Source organism: Melospiza melodia, chromosome 1 (assembly GCF_035770615.1).
Source record: "Melospiza melodia melodia isolate bMelMel2 chromosome 1, bMelMel2.pri, whole genome shotgun sequence".
Lineage (NCBI taxonomy): Eukaryota > Metazoa > Chordata > Aves > Passeriformes > Passerellidae > Melospiza > Melospiza melodia.
The window spans coordinates 11,378,994-11,400,146 of record NC_086194.1 but is presented as its reverse complement, the minus strand read 5'-3'; the positions used below and the strand labels follow the sequence as shown (position 1 = coordinate 11,400,146).

Sequence of the window (21,153 nt, the reverse complement as noted above, 5' to 3'; positions counted from 1 at the left end):
TCAGTACATCACTAGAAATAATTGGCAGATGAAAAATTGTGGAAGAAGTAGAAAGAGTGAAAATTGTTATTTGAAGGTTAGTGAAAAGAAGAAAGAATAATATGCCAAAAGGAACATCATTTATCAGGTCATGGATTCTGTCAGGTTAGGGACTACAGTTCAAAGACAGTATTTCAGCCAAGAAAGAGGCAGGAAGAAAGGAAAAGGTAAAGAAGTTCAATCTCCAATGTTAATTTCAAAAACTACAGGTCTCACAGGTTTGTAACATTACCATATAAATTACATATTCATATTTTTATTTACATAGGGCTTAATTATACTGTCCACACCATAGATCTGAACTGAAATCTGCTATAACGTGGTGGGTGTCACCAGGCTCTGGGAGCAAGCAAATCTCTCCTAGGACTGCCTTCATATGCAATATCCTTCATGGTCTATATTTAAAAGTCATATCTCAACTTTTAGATTCATGTCAACATGCTTTTAACCTGTACAGGACAGGGTCTCTTGTGTTCCCTTCTGGGAATGATACATCCCCGAAGTCACTGCAGGGCAGCTCCGTAGACCATTCTTTTCACAAATTCAGACTTATTTCAGAATAGTCCTAAAGTTTCTTGTTTTCCAAAGCTGGCCCATGGCATTTCAGCCTGGCTCTGTGCAGGTCACCAAAGCCCAGTGCAGCAGGGATTTATCTGACCCGCCACTCTGCCCAGAGCAGACACAGCCAAAGTGTTCACTGTGCTGTGATTCTCACTTCAACACTTCCAGAAATAGTAATGCTGTACATTTAGTCAGGATCTGGTTGAGGAAAGTGCATCTCTAATAACCATCAAAATACAAAAGCAGTCAAATGTTAACACTCTTCTTTCCACCCCTTTGTCTCCCACTGCTCTAAGGAAGCTTTGTAAACCATGCTGAGGGGGGGGGGGAGGGTCCAGCACTGAAAAAAATGCAAGACAGGCTCTTCTATTTCTTTTCTGAAGAGAGAGCAGCCTCCACTGAAGCAGGAAAACAGAAAATGAACCTCTGAGGCAGTCATGCAAAATTTCAGACAGATCCTTACTCGTGTGATTCTGTTTAATCACCGTCCATTTCCTCTTCACTCTTTAACTAAATAATAAATATGGACTAGCTTTTTTCATTACTATATGAGCTAGAACTGGTCCTGGAGCAAATATGGAAATAAGGGGTTAGGCTTGAAATCAGAGCGTTTCACTGATTTTAAATACGAGGCACCTGTCTGTGTACATTTCTAATCCAATAATTAATCCAGGACCTTTTTATCTTAGGAACTCTCAGGAGTAATTTCCACATCTGAGTGGAGCACACATCATAAATCCACTCCAAATGATTTTTTAATTTGTCCTTTCCAATTCTGGTTTGAATTGACATTTTGTTCTGGTTGAAGTGGCATCCACAGACGCCTTCTCCCCTGCAATTAGCTGAGATTAAGCAGTTGGAGAACCAGCACAGGGAAGATCAGAAATGCTTAAAGTTACTGATGTTTTGATCATACTTAACAGCAGAACAGCAGTAGGCTGTAGTTGGTGACTTTTAGATGCATGAATAAATATATTTCTGTGACTGCATTAAAATGATCTGTAGCAGGCTGTGCCAGCAAGTGGACCATGATTTTACTGCTAACAAGCAGCTTAGAGCTGGAGTCTGTCTGCAGCTTCAGTGCAAAACTCACAGATCCTCATCTCTTCCTTTGGCTATATCTTCCTGTGCTGCTTAATGGCATGCTAAAAAAGAACTCAGTGTGTTCCAGTTGCAGATTTTGATTTATTTAACCATTGGCAATCTGAAAGCACTCAGAGCTTTGGGTTATTAGTATTTTATATAAATGCCACAGATGAACCTTTGGAGCATGTGTTCCAACCACCCCAGCAATGTGAGCAGCCTGAGACAGGCAGCACAGCTTGAGGTTTGAGTCACACCCTATTCATTGAATTTAATAGCAGTTGAGCAGCTAAAACCCCTTATCAGAGCAGTGGGAGTGTGTCCTGGGGTGAGTGTACCCTGGCCACAAATCCTGAATCCTATCAGCCAGCACCGGCTGCTCGCTGCAGCCTGGGCAGGGCGCAGGGACAGGGAGCAGAGCTGGACACATGGCTGAGCCAATATGAGCGCTCAGAAACTGAGACTATCAGTGCACTTGCACACCTCAAGTGCTTCTTAGAAACTTTATTGTTCAGTTTCTGGCACTTGCAGTCCAGGGTTGAGATGCTGTGAGAACAACCAGCTGTAGAGTGCTTTGGCCTTTGTACTTCCTGCAGTCTTGGGAAGATCAGATAGACCAATGACAAATTAAATATACAGACCCCCCCCCAAACTCACAGAAGTCTTTCATATCCCTCTCCTCAACATTTTTTGGCCTATATTTTAGATTCCCCAGCTGCTCAACAGCTGTTTGAAATCCTGCTGCTGTTCTTCCCCCTGAGCTCACTCCTTATCTCTGTCAGCATGTTGTGGGAGCCTTTGCCCCTCACTGAGGTAACATTTATGTACTGAAATCAAAGCCACACAAATGATGGGCTGCTCATCTTATCCTGCAGTCACTAAAATTCCCTGGCAGTTACATGTGTCTTTGCATGTATGGGAAATGGAGGTGTATCAACACACTAAATTGCTTGAATAAGAGAGTAATCTAGGAGATCAAGGCACCCACAGGGGAGGCTCAGAGCAGGAGCTGAGAAAGGGAGGAGAATCTACAGAGATGGGAAATAAGTGTAACAAGAAAAAATATTTTTCTTAAAATTTGGACAAAGAAACAGTAAAAAACATTTTGTCTTGAGGGATTTCCAGTAGGTGGACTCCTGTGGCAAATCTTTCCTGGAAGGATAGCATCTGTTTTTCATAAATAGTTGTTAAGCAGTATCTTTAAATGAATTTGCATAAGAAGGAAGCATCATTATCTTCATTATACTTGTGGGAAAGCTTAGGAAAAGAGAACTGGTTTGCTTAAAGTTACTCTTTCCACCAGCTGAAACAACAATAGCCTCTTGAGTCACTCTTCACTGCTTCCTTGGCAGAGATCTTGGTCTGCTGTGCCATCAGTTCTCAGTATGTGCAGACAAAGGCAAAGTGGTTTTAGCAGACATTTCTCACTGTTGTTCAGCTAGATCTGTTTGCTAAGTAGAAGTGATCACTTTCTACTTTTGTTGTCCAAAGGTCATGGTACCTTTCCCGACTCTGCAGTTTAATTATGAAAAATGCTGTTCACCACTGTTTCATGTTTTTAAAAATGTTTCCTCACAGAGTCCTAGGAAAAATATGAGCCAGTTCCCAAATGGCTAACACAGTCCAAAGAGCATCCTCTGGATGACACTGCACTTAGCATTCCAGACAAGAGGGATGTGCAAGGGATCAGCACACATGGTCATGGAAAAGCTTTCCTGACAGTGTTGGCACAACCAGAAAATTTGAGAACAGAGGGATCTGAGACATTTCTGCTCTTTTCACATTTCCACATTTTTGGTTATTAGATTTTTTTATTTCCCTATTGGCTGTTCCCAGTTTCTCCCACAACTCAAGTTTGAAAAGCCTCAATAATCCAAGTCTGATGATTACTGCAGTGTCTTAATTTGTGAGGTGCTGACAACTGGGCGCAAGGACCCTCCCCATCCCCTGCTGCTGGGATGAGGTGGCTGCTGATGGGGATGGCAGTGCAACAGCCACTCTTCCTCAAACTCAGATGCTGTAGCAGCATTACTGTAATAGTATTTGCAACAATATTTTGCATATGATGGAGATTGAGTTTGGATGGAAATTGGTTTTGGTCGTGGCCAAGCAATCCATTTGATACCTGTCCCAGCCTGCTGCTGACACACATGCACCCATCTTAAATTCTAAAAAACCAGGAATGAAGAGAAGAGGCAATGATTGCTAAGGAGGGTCTGCCTGCTGGAGGGTCACAGCTGACTTTGCTGCTCTATGTGTGTTTGCTGCCTCTGCTAATCCCAATAGGCTGAAGCAATTTATTATTCCTCTCCCTTTTTGCAAACCACCCAGTGGCAGCAGCCATTCAATCCATTGCTGCCACCAGCACTGGGGACCGTGCACAGAGGCAGCTGCTCACAGCCAGAGGTGCCACCAGCCCCACAGCCTCTGGTGCACTGGTGTCACTCAGTGGCAGAAACACTCAGCCCCACAGCCCACTGAGCACTGAGGAGCATCACCTTCACAAGTAGAAGCCTTCTGGTCCACATGAGGAACTGGCATGGAAAAAATGCAGGACAGTTGGCAATGTGGGCAAAATCTTCATGTCTGTAAATGAAGCATTCCTTTTTCCTTAAATGCAGAGGCCATCATGTACTGCCATCCATTATTTTCCTTTGGGCTAGAGGGAAACTGTGGAAGGTCTGCTTCAGGGAGAGGGTGACCCCCAGTGAAACCCTCTGAGGGTGAGGCAGTGAGCAGACCCTGAGGATTTCCTTGCTGCTCCTTCTTGTCCTTTTACAGCCAAAATACCCAGGGGTAATGTAGCAGTGTAAGAGTGTAAGAGTGATTTTGATAATGAACTTCAGTTTTCCTCTTTTCATAATAATGAAGGTGAAGTTCTTTTGAAATGTCATTATCTCCTGTATTTACTGCATATCTGCAGGACTCAGTTCATCATGGTCCAGGACAAGTGACTTAGCTGCTTGCCCTGTGCTACCCCAGGGGCCTCTGCCTTGCACTCAAATATGTAATATTACAGAAGTGATAAAAGATCCTGGTACAACACAAGGCAGGAAAGTACCTCACTTTGGGGAGACTGTAGGAATTTCAGCCAGTAATGAAAAACTAGCAAATTTTGATTTGCCTTTGATCCAGAGTATAAACCTTTAGCTTTTCAGAATTTTTCAGTGAAATTTTATGGTAGCAAATCAAAACCTCACTTCTGAAATTATTCAGGAAATGTCACTGAGTATCACAGTAAAGTATTGGACTGGTCTGCATCATGCAGCTGAGTCTTTGATGATACTTACTGAACCAATATTTTTCAAATATTCATCCATCACAACTCAATTCTAAAATGAGAAATTGTACAGGTTCTTAAAAAGACAGAGAACCTTTCTTCTTTTTAAATATATAAGGGAAATAGAAGGGGAGCATGAGCTCAGTGTGTGCTTTGTGTAAGCTGTGATGGATGCAAAAAGAAAAGCATGCTAGACGCTCCTTTCTTTCTGCACTGTGCTGCTTTCTTGGGCTGTCATCTCACCTAATTTTGCATCCGATTTTTAAAGGACCTTCAAAGGTGGTTTTGTAAACGCAAGCTATGGCATCAACACAGCCTCTCAGGTCCTTTCAAAAAGCACTCAATTCCTGCCATTCTTGTGTTTGTTTTGCCCAGTGAACAGCAGCAAGCACATAGTGAGGAAATACCGCGGGCACCTGCGGACGAAGATCGAGTCTGGCGAAGGGACCATTCCTGTGCGGTGCCACAACGCGGCGCAGACGTGGGACGGGGTCCTGCTGGGGGAGCAGCTCATCACCATGTCCTGCACTGACAAAATCGCCAGGTACGTGATGGACACACAGGGAAAAAGTCTTTGATTGTGGAAGCTCAGTGCCACAGAGGATTGTGGTGCCCAGTGGGAAGCAGCCAGCAGGTGCTGACCAGCCCTGTAGGAACAAAGATCTCCTTTGTATGCAAAAGCAGAACATTTAAATAGGAGGGAATGTAAATAGGACGAGTTCCCAAATTCTCTGTGGGTCATTAGATGCTTATTACAGTGTGACAAAAAAATAAAGTGCCTTTGCAGGGTTTTTTGCCAATAGAATTTCACTGTGCAAATAAAATACATCCACTTTGCTGTTCTTGGATCATTTACCCCAAAACTTGCAAACCAACTTTCTTACAGATAAACTTAGCTCATCTGCACCAAATTGAATAAAAAGCCCTAAAAGCCACCAGGGATATTTCTACTATTTTGAATGTCATTGAAGAGCTCTCATGTCTCAGCCCCCTCTGTGTGTTTCTGCTATGCAAAGTATATTTATGTAGAATAATTTCCATGTAATAAATATTTCATAATTATTCCCTGGTGACAAATAAAATGCAAACACATTCACCATTCTCAGTTTAGGGTGCTAACTAATAGCAAGTGATGGGTAACACAATCTAAAATCAAAATGTGTGTGCTTGGCTGCACAGTTATTGCATTATTAGTACATATCTATACATCTATGTATATTTATCTTCATAATTTATGCATATGTATATATAATGTACATTATATATAGATACAGTTCTACATATAAAACAAATCACATTGCCACTATAAAAACTATATATGCTATGATCAAATTCTCTGCTAGACTATCCTGCCTAAGAACTCAGTTAAATTACATTAGTCAAAAATTTGGCCCAGTGATTAAAGGCCAACATAGACATAATCTTTCCCAAAAAAAAACATAGAAATTTTGTTTAATCCAAATGCATAAATTCTGCTTTTAGCTTTAACTGGATGACCTACCAAAGCTAAATTAGTCTAATTAGCAAAGCTTGCCATTTTGTCACAAAAATGTAGAAGTGAACCAGCAAATGGAAATTCTACCAGACTCACAAAATCCACCCTCTGGTAAGAGTAATCATCACAACTGTTGTTCTTTCATGAAGGATAAAGAGCAACTTCTGCTGTAATGTTTTCATTTACTCATAAGGAGATAACAGAAAATCCAAACTGTATTCAGTGGATCTCCTCCCCTGTGTGTAGATGCAGTTGGGTTTTCCATATTCAGATTCATATGGAATCAAAAAACTGAACAATTTTAAGTTCAAGGATAGAAATATCAACTTTGCACATTCTATTACATTTCCTGTTGATAGGGATGTTGACAGTAATGCAGTCTCAGGAGTTGGGTTTTCTCCAAGCACATCTGCTGAGCACTGAGTGAATCCTTTCATTGTTGACACATATCTAAACAACACTGAAGTCTTTGAAGGAAAGAAGAATTTGCCACAAAGTTTTTCCAAGATAAAAAAAAATTGCAGCTCTCATAATTTACAGTATATTTCAATATTGTAAGAAAAACTGCACTTTTTATTATATTTCTTTTATTATTTATTTTCAATGTAATTCAAATGAGCTTGGGATTTTTATATGTTAAAAAAACAGCAATCATTTGTGCTTTCAACAGCATATGTTGCAGTTAAAAAAGAGGCTGAGAAAATCTGCATTATATTTCATCCCAAATTTCAGTTTACCAAATTAAATGCCATCTACAATAATTTTTAATCATTATTATCCTCATGTTTCAGGAGGAGAAATCAAAGGTTTCTTCACCTGTCCTTTGTTTCAGTACTTGTAGGACTGTCTTCTGCCTTCTCCTCTGGTTATAGAGAGCAGAGGCAGGAAAGGAGTTCAGTGGAAAAGCAGATTTCTCTATGAGAGCCTTTCCTACCCCTGCCCCACTGGAGAGATCAGTGTGTGGTGCCCATACATCATTTCAAACTGCAGGTATTTGCTCTACCACATAGGCAGCTGACTCTTTAAATGTCTGCAGGATGCAGGACTCTGGTTCCACATTATCTGAGCTTGTCTTGCAGTGAGAAGAAAAGAGATCTCTGAAGCTGAAATTCGTGTTTGTATAAGCAAGATTTGATAAAAAAATCTCGCCTGTATGCTTTGGATTTTATTGCTTGTAAAAGTCCCTCAGGAGCACTGTGCTATTAGAGAATGTTTCCTCTTGAGAATCTAGCCAGTAGCTGCTAAAATATACATCATTTTGCATTATTTGCAAAGGGCATTGCTATCAGAATATCAAAGACCCAAGAATGCACAGAGTTACTGAGAAAAGCGAATAATATTCTATAAATCATGTATCTAACGATTTATGTTCTTTCTTGCTCACAGGAAAGCTATAAGCAAAGAGTAGTTTAATCAGATTTATTTGTTATTCAAAGACATTTAGCCATTTTTATTACTATCACCACAAGTTTGAGAGAATTTGATGCTTGGTATGCATTATTTGGGCTCTGTGGTTTTGTTGAGATCTCAGGATAAACACCCTGGTATCATACCTGTTCCCCCACTGAATTAAAGCACAAGCTCTATGGTATGAATAGTCATTTTATTTGGCTCAGGCAGGGAACTATGAGGTGAAATTCTGCAACTTGGATATAAAGAAGGTCACCCTAGATCTTGGTTATTCCTTCTGGCTTTAAAACCTATGCATTTATATGTGTAAATTTAAAGTTCGGGGTCTGTGAGTCCCCAAATAAACCACCCTGAGAGTGTCAGCTTTTACACACATGACTCCTGTGAGCCTCACAGTGCAGCTGGAGTCACTTCAGTCTCTCAGTGCCATAGGATTTAGGATTAAACCACATTTTTTAGCCCACAGTTCATTAATTACACTGACACCTTTTGACCTTCATTCTCCTCTGTAATGTACATTTTATACATTTACAAAAAAGCAGCAATAACATGGGAAAAATTATTTCGAGAATAATCATCTGTTTTGGGAAAAAAATTATGTCATTTAATGTTTTCTTGATGCTAATCATAACCTATATTAAAACCTTTATGTCGACAGAGACATTGCAGCCCTGAGAGAATTTCAGCTTTTTGTGACAGCAAAATTCATACAATGGGCCAAATTAAACCTCTTTTCATCTCCCTGTGTCACACTAAGGCTGGATGCAGGACTAGCTCATACCTTGCTTATTACAAGGTCAGTGCAAGGTTAATGCTGCTGCTAATGGAAGTCTCTGCAGTGGCTGTTTGGGAGCAGACAAATGTTTGAAGGAAAATTGTTATATGCACACACATGCACACACAGGCATGCACACACACACAAACACGCACATTTTTAGGGAAAGAAACAAGGATATCCCTACAGCTCAGCTCTTCCTTGAGGCTCTAAACACACTAACCAAAACTTAGGGAGGCTCAGCCATACATTCTGTGTCTGACCCTCAGAAATGGTCAGGACTGGCACTGGTACTCAGCTGTGACATGTGCCAGCTGCAGGGGTGGGATTAGCAGCACCCCCTTGGTGTCCCTGAGGTTCACTGGCTCTCTGTGTCCCCTCAGTGACATGGTCTCCAGGTGCACAAAGCCAGCCCAGCACTGAGCATCTCCTCCCTGCTGGCTTCTCTCAGCACACAGTGTGTGTGTCCGTGCCAGATTTGCAGGTAGCAGCCCACATGGCTGCATATATAAAATCAGCATTTCCAAATGTCTCTAATTCTTATTCCTACAGCAGAAGAAATATGAAAGTCTGGGCAAAATAGCAAAGATTTATGCACTTCTCTTTAGTCCATCACCCCTCTGGACAGACTTATAAGAGAAATTCAGTCTGTCACAGAGGAGAGAACCACCTTCCCTGTGACACACTTTGTCCTCCGACTCGTGGAAGCACTGCCTGAGCTTCAGGCCAGTCTCTTTCACCATGGCTCATCCTCTAGGCTCACCATAACTCAGATTTAGCAGTACATACACCTCCCTTCTATATAAAGTTTCCTGTTCCATGCTCTGAGCTCATCAAGTTTATTTATCTCATCACCAGCCCCTGGGTTCCTTCTTCTTCCATGCAGAAAACTAGAGAAATCATTTCCCCCAGTGCCAACCCTTCTGAAATAGTAGGGTGCTCTGCCCTGTGCAGCTGCACAGAGAGGTTTGGTGCTTGCCATTGCCAGTGGTTGGCAGAGCATGGCAGTGGTTTGGCAGAACATGGCAGAGGTTTGGTTTGGCAGAGCATGGCAGAGGTTTGGCAGAGTGTGGCAGGGGTTTGGCAGAGCATGGTCGGGGTTTGGCAGAGCTTGGCAGTGGTTTGGCAGAGCATGGCAGAGGTTTGGTTTGGCAGAGCATGGCTGGGGTTTGGCAGAGCATGGCAGAGGAGCTGGGAGCACAGGGAGGAGAGCACCACAGCTCCCCAGAGCTCAGCAGACCCGTGATGTGAGCAGGTGTTCCCAGATCCTGGGTCACCACCTCACCTTGATGTGTCCAGGCCATTTTAGGTTCTTGGTGCAAGCATTCAACACTAGGGTTCATTCCAAAAATCAGTTCTTATCTGGGTGTCCCAGGAGAGAGTTCTGCACTGCATTACTCTTCTCCAAACTCTCTTCCTTGACCAACCTCAGCCAGGGGACAGGACACCTCACACTCTGGCCAGGGCAGAGCACATTGTGGCTCACTAGATGTTGAGTTTATGTAGTTATTTGGAGAGATGCCAGCCTTCTGTGCAGCAATTTTGCATCTGAACACACAAAGATTGTATAAACTTATTCATAAATGGATGAGCAGTGGCACTTTCCTCTTTCAGAGTCCCCTTGCAGGATCCAGGCTGAGGAATGTACTTTGCATTGTGCAGGATTTGCAGGGAGCAATCCTCATAAACACTGTCTTTAAACAGCACATAAAAGCCAGAATTCAGTGTTTGTTTTATAAGCTCTGGCCTTAAAATTGTTTTCTTAGTACCACTTCTCAAAAGGTCACCTTTAAAAGACTGTGTATTTTCTTGCCACCAGGTTAATGGTCATCTACTTCCTCAAACTTCACCAAAAAAGTGACATTTAGCTCAGAAGTAAAAAAAGACCTTGAGTATCTAAATTACCTCACCTACAAAACAACACAAACAGAAACAATGGACCTCCAAACTTTGCACTACATCATGAGCACTCTACCCATGTCCTGTGGCTAAGATTTGTGGATTATTTGGGCCCCACAAGCTAGAGAATAGGAAGAAATCTTTATTGAGAATATGATCAGAGTACCGCAAGGTAGTGTAGCCTTAAGGCACTTTTTCAGGATTTATCAGTGGGAGTCTGAAGTAGCATTTTAGAGGATGAGTTGAGCACATTAAGCTGTATTTAAATGTAGCATATAAAAATGCAGGACTAAAAGTCAGTGTTAGAAATTGGCATTCTTAGATCTATTTTAGTGTTAGCCTGTCGACCAGAGCCATTGTTAACAGAAGGCTGAGCCTGACAAGGTAACTCTTAAGAAAAGCTACTTCAAAGGCTACATATTAATGCAAATGAAAATCAATTAACACAGCTAGATCTTCAATTAGAGATGATTTGTGCACACGGTTTGTAATTCTCTCTCTTAACCCCTTTCTGTGTGACTGAGAGTTCAATTTCAATCTTTCACCACAAGGTATGTTCCAGAAAACATGTATAAACCACCCACTGTTAAAATACAGATCAAAAACTAATGCACTAGTTCCAGTTTTCAAACCAATAATAGCTAAATGGTCATATAAATAGGAGCACCACAGGTGTCCTTCTGAGCACATGCCACCCTGAATAACAATTTATGTTGTGTGAAGCATAGCTGGAAATATTGGTAATAGAAACTGTGGTACAGGAGGTTAACAACACACTGAGTGGATAAGACTTAAAGCTCTTAATAAAAAAACAAAGTCTTTTACAAAAAGCCTTATCAAAATAAGATTTGAAATTCCTCAGCAATGCTTTTTAAGGGGCAAGATTTCCAAAGGTCCCAAGGAGACACTTCAGTCTTTGAGCATTCCTGGCAGGTGGATGCAGTTCCCTGAGATGTTTTGATGCACCAGGTGAATTTCTCCACACCCCAGTTACAAAGGGGTTCAAGTGTTGGGTTTCAGGTCTAACCATGTCCAAATCAATGTTAGAAACACCAGCAGAGGGGCTCCAGCTGTCACTGCACATCTCAGCAACGGGCAGGGAGCCTTGTACTGGCCTGAGCAAGGCTGCAGCCCCCTGCAACCCCGTGGGTTTGCCTGCAAACCCCTTCCTCAGTGTTTTCATCATCCCTTTTTCTCTTGCTCCAAGGGAGAGGCCATAGACAATTCATGTGCTGGGGTGATGCTCCAGCACGTGGAGGCTGCGGTGAGGCTGTGATGTGGGGACGCATTTCCCTGCACACCTCACTGTGTCCTGAGCTCTCAGGAGCCTGGGAACCGGGGGGCTCTGCAGGGGGGTCACGCCCTGCCCTCTGCTTGTCCAGGGCTGGAAGAGCACAGCATTTCATTAAAGAAAGGCTGCCTGCTCTGGGATGCCTCCCAGCTTGTCACTGGCATTTCTGTGATTGACAAACAGGCAAAAATATATTTGTTTAAGGATTATCTATATTGAAAACTGGACGCAGGATTTTGTCTTTGTAAACAGTGCAGTAATATCTGCTGTTTGAACAAAAGGAAGGGTATACTTCCCTTCCATTTAAAGCTACAAAAGCTCCCATATTTGAGTGAAAAGGGGAGACATTCTGTTTTGTTTATCCTGCCTGCTGAAGATTTGGGGATTTTTAAATAAGATCTGTGACTAAGGGAGCAGTAGGTTGATTTTCACTTTATTGGAAGGGTTATTACAGAGCACATAGCATATGAGTTATTAGAGAGATGTGTGTCCTTGAAAACAGCCCTTAAAATCTTGTACAATTAGGAAAATTCAGAATCATCCAGCATATTTCCTCATAGCAAGAAAAGTCGCTTTGATATATTGAGAAGCCAAAATGTAACACTGCATTGCATTGAATAATAATTGTATTTTGAAAAGCCACATTTGAAGAGAGCTCTTTGTTACAGATGGGAACACAGCTACTTTCATGGACCTAAATTAGGCTACAGAGAAATAGCTCCTTCAAAATTAACACCCTTATTGATAGTTTCACTGTTGCTCAGATGGATCTTTCCCTACCATCTACCTACAAATAATTTCGTAGATGTTCATATATCAAAGGATCAAGTCAGTACATTAGCCATGTGTGTTGGTCAAGGGATGAATAATGCACAGGATAAAAGACTTTCCCCCAAATATTTGTCAGTAAAATCTAATGTTTCTGCACAATACTGCACTGGCAGCCCTCCAAGGCACCCTTTTCATCCACAGAGCAGCGCCAGCATGAGGAACTGAAAATTTTCCCCGACATTAAAGTGTTTTTCCTGGGCTCTGAAGAACAGCAGCAGAGCAAGGGTCTGATTTTGGCCAGTTCAGAACCCCTCTTTTCTTGGGACTTGTGCTGAGTTAGTGGGATTCACATGCATGATCAGGACCGCATTCCAGAGAGAAACAATTGCCTAAACACTCTGAGAAACCTGGGCTAGATTGGAAAGCAAAGCTCCTTCTTTGCTTCTTCCCATTGCTCTGACCAGATGCTGCCAAACCAGTGCTGAGGCAGAAGCAGCCACTGTACAGGTGGCAGTGCCATCACCCTCATCCCTTTTCACACCACCTGGGGGACACCAGCTCAAAAACACCTAGCAAGTGGTCCCCACCAAATATTGCCCTCTTGGTGCCTTTCCTGGCTTCTCAGTCCTTGATACTTTGGAATGCTGTCTGGTTGTCTGGTTCTGGGACAGTCTCTTTGTGCACCACATTCTACACATCAGGCAGGACTTGCTCTGGTGCTGGTATTCTCTGATAGGTTTCTTCTTCCTTATTTTTTTGTTGGTTGGTTTGTTTGTTTGTTTAAATCTGATTGCTCTGTCCAATTTGTCTTGGAGTCAAACTTATCCCCTGGGGTCAAAGCCCACCATGGCTGATACAGAAGCTTCATCACCCCTACACCTTCGTGTGCCTTCTTTTGGAGTGGGAAAACAGGGTTCTCTCAAGGAACAGCTATTGCATCCAGAAACCAGAAACTCTTACAGATTTTAGCAGATCTTTTTCCCTTTCTGCCCTGATTCCCCAGAGTGCAAAAATGGGACTTCACCTTACTGGAGTACTGCAAGGAATAATTCATATTTATGGAATACTTTCAGTACATAGTGGGTGACCTGATCGTGCTTATATTGTGATTTCTAATAGTGTAATTCCATTGAAATTCAAATCCCTTTTTACATTAATATGTCCAGAATTAGGTAGAGAAATATCTCTAAAGAAAAGGCAGATTCCCTTGTGATGAATTTAAATTACCTTGTAATTTATGACCTGAGCACAATCCCTTATTTTGGTAAATAAAACTCAGATGATTTCTTGTGATGTGCATATTGCTGAAATCCCAATATTGTTGAACATATGTTGTTTTCAGTTTAGCTGCTTTTCTTCTCTCCTTCAATCAAATATGTAAGGCTTTTTTAAGGAAATCTTAAATGCTGAAAACAGCACTGATACCTTACAAGATTTCATCTGGACAAAAATATCTGTGTAAATTTTCTGCTTACCTTAGATGTTGGTTGAAGGCATAGTACTGTTAGCTGAATTCAGCTCTGTTTCTTAAGCTTGCATTATTAATTTTGCATCATGATAAGTTATTTATTCAAAGAGGCAGCTAGTTCTTTCCTTTAAAAGTGATGTGATTTGCAGAAATGACCACACTTTTTTTTCCCCAAATGAAGTTATGCAAATCTGATCGACTAAAGTAAATGTTTCATAAAACCAATGACTGTTTAAATTGTGGGACTAAACTGTTTGTATATAAATATTACCTTTTATATTTCATTTGAGTTTTATGTAGATGAACATATTACTTTAATGGCCTGCATTTACAGAGGGAGACAGGGAGAGTCTGACTCTGAAATCCTCAGCAGCCAGATGGCTGCCTTTTCTTGCATGAGATTAAAAGATGTTTCTCATTCACAGCCCTGCTTCGGAGGCAAATTACTACAGCCAGCTAAATTGCTTGTGTTTTTGGAATAAAATTTAAAGAGAACTTTTAAAAGCAATTGGTGTCACAGGTTCCTAGAGCAGATTGCTCTCCAGGTACAGCATGCTGGTTTTAAACATTCAGTAATTAATGGAAAGTATTCCATGTTAATTGACTGCTTCAGGAAAGGGAAATATAATGACTCCTTATTAATCATGAAAAGAGACATACAGTACAGAGGCACTGCAATAATTGCACTAACGGTTGAGAAATGTTAATTAATGAAAAGAACAATGATGTAAGAAATTAGCACCATAATGCTTGCTGCTGATGGAAATTCTGCTTTAAACACATTATTTAGCGTGGCAGCCCCTGGATGATGCCTTATATAGCAGACACCTCATAGCCTTTCCTTCAGCAGCTACCGAGCTCCAAATATCGCCGGTGTTTTGGGTTTTAATGAGCCAAAATATACTCTCCAAACTCCATTTTCTAAGCATTTTCAGTTTGAACTCCTGAACTCAAGATTACTCAGACAGACTGACAGTGTTCAACTTATGTAAAAATATTATCCAAGTGTATGAGAGCCTGTTAGCATTTGTGTGGTGGGAAACAGCTTCTTAGATGAGCTGAGCTAAACAGGTTTGCCAAGACGATAACTGCATCATGACTTCTTTCCCCTTCTTAATTTTTCCACTCATTAACCAATTAGCTGTCCCCTGAAGAATTTAGAGGCTGTCATATTTGTGCCTAGCTTGATGCAAAAATTCATAAGCTATTAAAATGCAGAGCCGTTCTGGCAGCTACTCCACCAGCAGCAGCACAGAGGTCTCAGTCATCAACAGGCAGAAGGTCCCAAGGTTCCCACCATCACTCTGCTGCACCTTTAAGGCAGCAACAGGGTGAGATGTATCTCTCTGAGCACTTCAGAGAAGGTCGAGCTATCAATTACAAATAAATTTCCTAAAAGCTCAAGTCTTCTCTTCTTTTTCCATTTCAGGACCAAGATTTAATTCTCATGGATGTCTTCATATCTTCATGGTCATTTGTGCAAAGAAATGTCAGCCTATGAGACATTCAAAGATTTTGGGGGAATTTTGGCCACCTAAGTCATATGTTAGCTTGAATGTATGGCACGCAGATGGTACTTATGTATGACAAGCAGCAAATAAAGGTGGAATTACAAAAGCTCTCATTCTAGCTCTACCATTGCAAGTAAAACACTATAGATGCAGGAAAAAAAATTCTGCTAGTGACAGGCTAAATGAACATCCATCAAACACAAAATGCTTTTCAAAAGAAAACCTTTTGATAAGAAACTTCTGTTTGCAGCAATACAAGATGGAAACACATCCCTTAAGTGAATAGCACTACAGTAATCTCAAATATTCCTGGAGGGGTAATCAGCCCATGGGTGTATAATAACCCAACAGTGCTTTCTGTGTCATAGGACAGGGACAGGAATAGTTTCATCCCTCATCCCTCTAACCCATGTGCTGGCATTTGCTGATTTTCCCAGGGCAGCTCCATTATGGCCATTCCTCCATCCATGTGTCTTATTGCTCCTGAATTTTTTTTCCAGGTGGAACATCCTTGGGCTGCAAGGCGCTCTGCTCAGCTCCTTCATTGAACCCCTGTACCTGCACAGCATCGTGGTGGGGAGCCTGTACCACACCGGGCACCTGTCCCGGGTGATGAGCCACAGGATAGAGGACGTTGGCCAGCTCCCGGCTTCCTACCGCCGCAACCAGCTGCTCCTCAGTGGTGAGCAAACACCTGCTGCAAGACAAATAGTGCCCCCTCCCATCTCTAGTCATACTGCTGACCAACAGGAATGCTTTTGGTTTGCATTAACTCACACCCTTTTTCTTTTTCCCTGAAGAATATGAATTTGTAGAATTAAGACACCAATGGTTTAAATCCTCTTTCATTAGCAGGACACAAAAAAAGGATCATTAATGGATAAAAGCTGACTAGGAAAACAACCACTGTACATTGAACACTCAGAGTGGAAAAAAAAAAAAGTATGACTAAGTAAAGCACTTTTAAAAACCAGAAGGAAGCTTTCAGTAAATTTTAGGTTTAACTGTCTTCAGGTCCTCATGAGTCATGTGAATGCTAAGAGACACCAGTTCTGCACTAGATTAGATACTTATTTTAATCTTTGATAATTGTTCTTTGGGAGGATTCCCCAAGACATTAATATGATGTCAGTGTCACAGAGATGGGAGGTCGGGACATTTTAGTGGAGTACCCCATCACCTTTCAAAGTCCTCTAGGTTCCTCAGTAAGGAGTACCTTATCTATTTCATGGGCTTTTTTTTTTCAATATGTCCTTGTGACAAAATTTGTTTGGCTGAACAAATTTTTTAACAAGGCAGAAGTGATAGTTTAGCCACTGGGGAAATTCTCAGGTTCTGTGTGGTTTAGTACATCTGGCAAGTGTAATGTGCATGTATGTGTTGTGAGGTGAACAGGTCAAAAGGCTGTTCTGAACTGTTTCTGAACAGCTTATCTCCATTTTTTAACTCTTCAGTGCAACTGCACAAAGACTGCAATCAAGTGAGTAGGAAGCTGTGATCCACACTCTCTCTCCAATTTATGTCCCCACCTGTCCCTCCTGCCCTGGTCCACCCTGAGCATGGCTCAGCCTCCCTTTCCTTCCCACGTGAGATTGTGGTAGGGAGGAAAGAATTCACAACTGTACAGGAGATATCTCCCCATTTCCCAAATCTGGCTGTTGTTTTGACAACACAGCCCCAGCTGCCAAAGCCACTGCATCTCCCACTGGGAAAGCAGATCTCATCCTGTGCCAGCCCTGACACACCATAAGTGCACCCATAGATTAAAATCAAAGACACACAAAATTTCACTGTGTCTGCAGGATGTACATGGAAACCCACTTCAACTGTTGAAGGATTGAAAACACAAAAAGGGATTTTATAAGAGTTTTCACTACAGAACAGCTATTGCTTTGCTGGCCTGGCCTTGCAGAGTAAAGTCAATGGGTCATACTTGGCCAGTGTGTGTGTGTATGTATGTACAAGAGTCATTGCCAGAGATCTCAAGAGAATAAGAAACGCATCAGAGGAGGACTTGTGTCACTTTAAATATCTGCATGTTTCTGGGCTCTCTTCCTCCTTTCCAGAGGTTTCTGTTTGGAAAAGCATTTCCTTTGCTCTTTGGTTGTGTTTGTCGGTTTTCCTCAGCCCGGGAGAAGCAGTGGGAGGAAACTGTCTCTCTCTCTCTCTCTTTCTCTCTGCATTGTTTTTGTCTCTAACACCATTATTTTTAATCTTCCCTCTTCCACAGAGATTACTCTTGGGTGTAATTTTTAGAAGAAATGCCTTTTTTATATCCTGTCCTCTTTAGAGTGAGGCTGTTTTAAAGGGTATCCTGATGGGTTATGAGGTTTTGCTGGGGGAGAGAGGAGAAAGAGGACAGATTTCAGTTCACATCCCACAGTACTCAAATTCCTATTATTTGTGCAAAGACTTTTCTTTTTCTTTCAAATCTGACTGTCTTCTGTTGTACTCTTTGCTATGTGGGTTTTAAGAAGGATGTTTTACATAGAGGAGAGAAAGTAGCCTAGATTATTCAAGTGTTACTATCTAAATAAATCAAAACAATTATTTCTCAAAAGAAAAATACAGAAGAATTTTTTTTAATTATAAAAATATCAACAATCAGAGAACATATCCATGCTCTGTATTTGTCTCTTATGACTCTCATAGGTTTTTTTTAAACTTCTTCTTTTGCATTCAGGAAAGGATGTGAAAATATCTTCTATTTACCTAACTACATCTGCTTACATATGATAGCTGGGAAGAGAAAGCATGAAAGCCAAAGGAGCCCATAGGGGTTTCCAGGCACTGGGACCGGCCTGGGCTGCTCTGCCAGCCCCCATCTGATGGGCACCACAACCTGATCTCCCCTCTGAGCAGCCTTTCCTTCTCTTCCTCTAGTCAGGGATTTCACAACATTTTCATTTATTGACTGTCCTGTGGCAACTTTGCATGGCAGGGTGTTTGCTATCATGCTTTTTGGCACTCCAATCCTCTGAGCTTTTGGGTGCTATCTTGACAGAGAGTGGTGCATAGTGTCAAACAGCTGATTTTGATCTGTTTGCATCTTGTTCTGCGTAGAGACGCTCGAGCAGCGCTGCAGAGCTATCTGATTTTCAAGCTCTCAGTTTAAATCCTGTTGCCTAGGTGAACTGGAGTTTTAGATGCAGACTGATCTGTTATCTCTGGGGGGGAAAAATTGAAAGAGGTATTAATATGACATGAATGTCTTTACAAATCCTGGGTGAGGTTATGACTGAGCTGTAATTCTCTTCCACACACGGTAGCGAGTTCAGTCCCAGTGACTGAGATGGTTTCTGCATTTCCAGCTTTGTCATCGATACAAAGTGAGTTTGCCATATAATTTTTTCCTTTCAAAGGCCACCTTTCTCTCTCTGCATGTGCTAAGTTCCATTTGTCTCTAGAAGCTCCCTCCCAGGGCAGAAGGGACAGGAGAGAGAGGGAGCATGTCCCTCATTGCTTCTCATGATGCTGAGAGTCTCCAGGCAGGATGCAGCAACTGCCTGCAGAGGCAGCATCCTGGCTAGACAGACCTGCACAGCCCTCCACTTCTCCTGATGTGTCTTTCAGGAGCTTTCCAAGCTCAGCACATTCAGTGGTGGGTGCAGCATTCCCACCAGCTCCCATCTCCTCCCATTCTGCCTCAGACCAGCAGATGCTCGTGGCATGCATCTGTTTTGAAAATGAGATCCTGGGCAAGAAGGGCACTTTGGAAAGGAGGGGTTTTGATCTCTTTTCTTTAATATCCTTCTCTCTGAACAGCCCATATCAGTACTTCTCACTCTTTTCAACAGTTCTTTAAAACCCTCTCAGCAGAAAATGCAAGGGAGCTCTCTCTGCTGCCTTCCACCCAGCAGCAATGGAAGCAGTGCAAACCTTGAGCTGTTGCTGGGGCTGCTGCAGGCAGGAGCTGCCATTTGGAATCACAGCTCCAGTCCTGGCACTGGCCTCTGCTGGGCTGGCTGTGCCAGGCAGCTCCTGCCCCCAGCACAGTCCCCACCTGCTGCTCACCATGGTGGCTTTTGTGGTCCAGGTTTGCAGGCTAGTGGCCCACACAGCAAATCGGCAGAGAGGGACACAACAACTGGATCCAGACACATTATCCAAGGTCCATGTTTTCAAAAATATTCAAAGTGCTTCAGGTCACTCTAAGTTTTCCAGCTTCGGAAGCTCCCACTGTTGATTCTTTGCTGCAAAAGCACTAATGAGCAGGGCAAGGCAGAGCTCACTTGTTTGCATTTGTACTGTGCTGCAAAATAAACCAGCCACTTTCTTTATTCCTCTTATTTTCTTGCAAAGATTAATCCTTCCCTGGTTTCAAGTACAAGAAATGAAAAAGCAACAGGACTCACGAAAAGGCTGAGGTGGACTAAATAGTTAAAAAGAGACAAAAATTTACCTGATTAAAAATAGCTCGTGTACACACCCATACCTGACCTTGTAGCCATGGTCTGCATTCAGAGCCAAGGAGATCTCAGCCATGGAGGCATTGGCTCAGTATTGGGCTCAGATGTCCAAAATTGGCCACACAAATGACACTAAGGTCATGCAGTCACCCCAGGTGACTGTAAACATCATTAATGCAGCTGTCTAAAATTACATATGAAGCATTCCACTTAAAGATGTCCTAAATATCACCATTAGGACGCAACCTAGCTGTTGAAGAAATTGGTGCTCCAGTACAGGGCTGGAATCTGGCAGGCAGACACAAGGTGGGGCCAAGAATGTTCTGTGCAGGTCTGTCATGTCTACAAGGTCATTATTAACTTGGATTTAATAATATCTCTCTCTCTCTGTGATGATGAAGTGTATTGTTTTGCATTTTCTTATCTCCTGAGGTCTAGACATCCCTGTTGTCATTATATTGCAAGAGTTCTGTTGTCATTACACTGCAACGGTTCCACATTGCAAGAGTTTTGTACCTCCTTGATGTTTCTCATAGGCAGCTCCTCCAGGCACTGACCCTTCCTTGTCCCCACAGCAGCCAACTGACTCCAGGTCACCTCAACCAACCCATCCACTCTTTTATAACACTCTTCTTACTGGCTATAGCTGCAGCCTGTTAACATCAGGCCTGCTCCTAATCCTTAGTAATTGGCTCAGTTGCAACTCTTTAGGGGCTAAAATTACATTCTGTGTTCTATCTCCCTACACATCTCCTCACAGCAAAGGCCCCAGGACTTAATAGCAGATAAATATGCAGGACTGTGGGAAGCTCACCTGAAAGAAATGGCCAAAAGATTGCCAAAGCACTGTACTGCTTAGTTCCTTGTAAAACCTGTTATCCCATTAAAGCCTTTGGGAAAGATTTCACTCAGCAAACATCACACTGCTGTCAACAGCTCACACTCCAATCCAAAGGCATTCCTTAGGCTAGGTGGGGAAAATCTATAGGAATTACCAAGCTATGTCTGTCCAAGGCACTTGGTCTGGTAACGTTTAACCAAGGGTGAAAGAGCACATGCAGTGCACAACGCCAGCGATTCACTGTGGGTGTCTCCTGTGCCACCACAACCCAGGAGCAGCTTCGAGTGAGCGCTGGGGCCTCTCTTGGGCACTCTGAGCTC

The 21,153-nt window shown here is 42.2% G+C and overlaps 1 protein-coding gene across 1 annotated transcript in view; it reads left to right on the top strand.

Annotated features, from left to right (window-relative positions):
• ADARB2 (adenosine deaminase RNA specific B2 (inactive)) overlaps positions 1 to 21,153 on the top strand; it is a 307,788-nt gene that overhangs the window by 281,421 nt on the left and 5,214 nt on the right. Inside the window, exons 7-8 of the mRNA XM_063148211.1 lie at positions 5,339 to 5,507; positions 16,084 to 16,265. Of these exons, the coding sequence (XP_063004281.1) occupies positions 5,339 to 5,507; positions 16,084 to 16,265 (351 nt within the window). The remainder of the gene's footprint in view (positions 1 to 5,338; positions 5,508 to 16,083; positions 16,266 to 21,153) is intronic.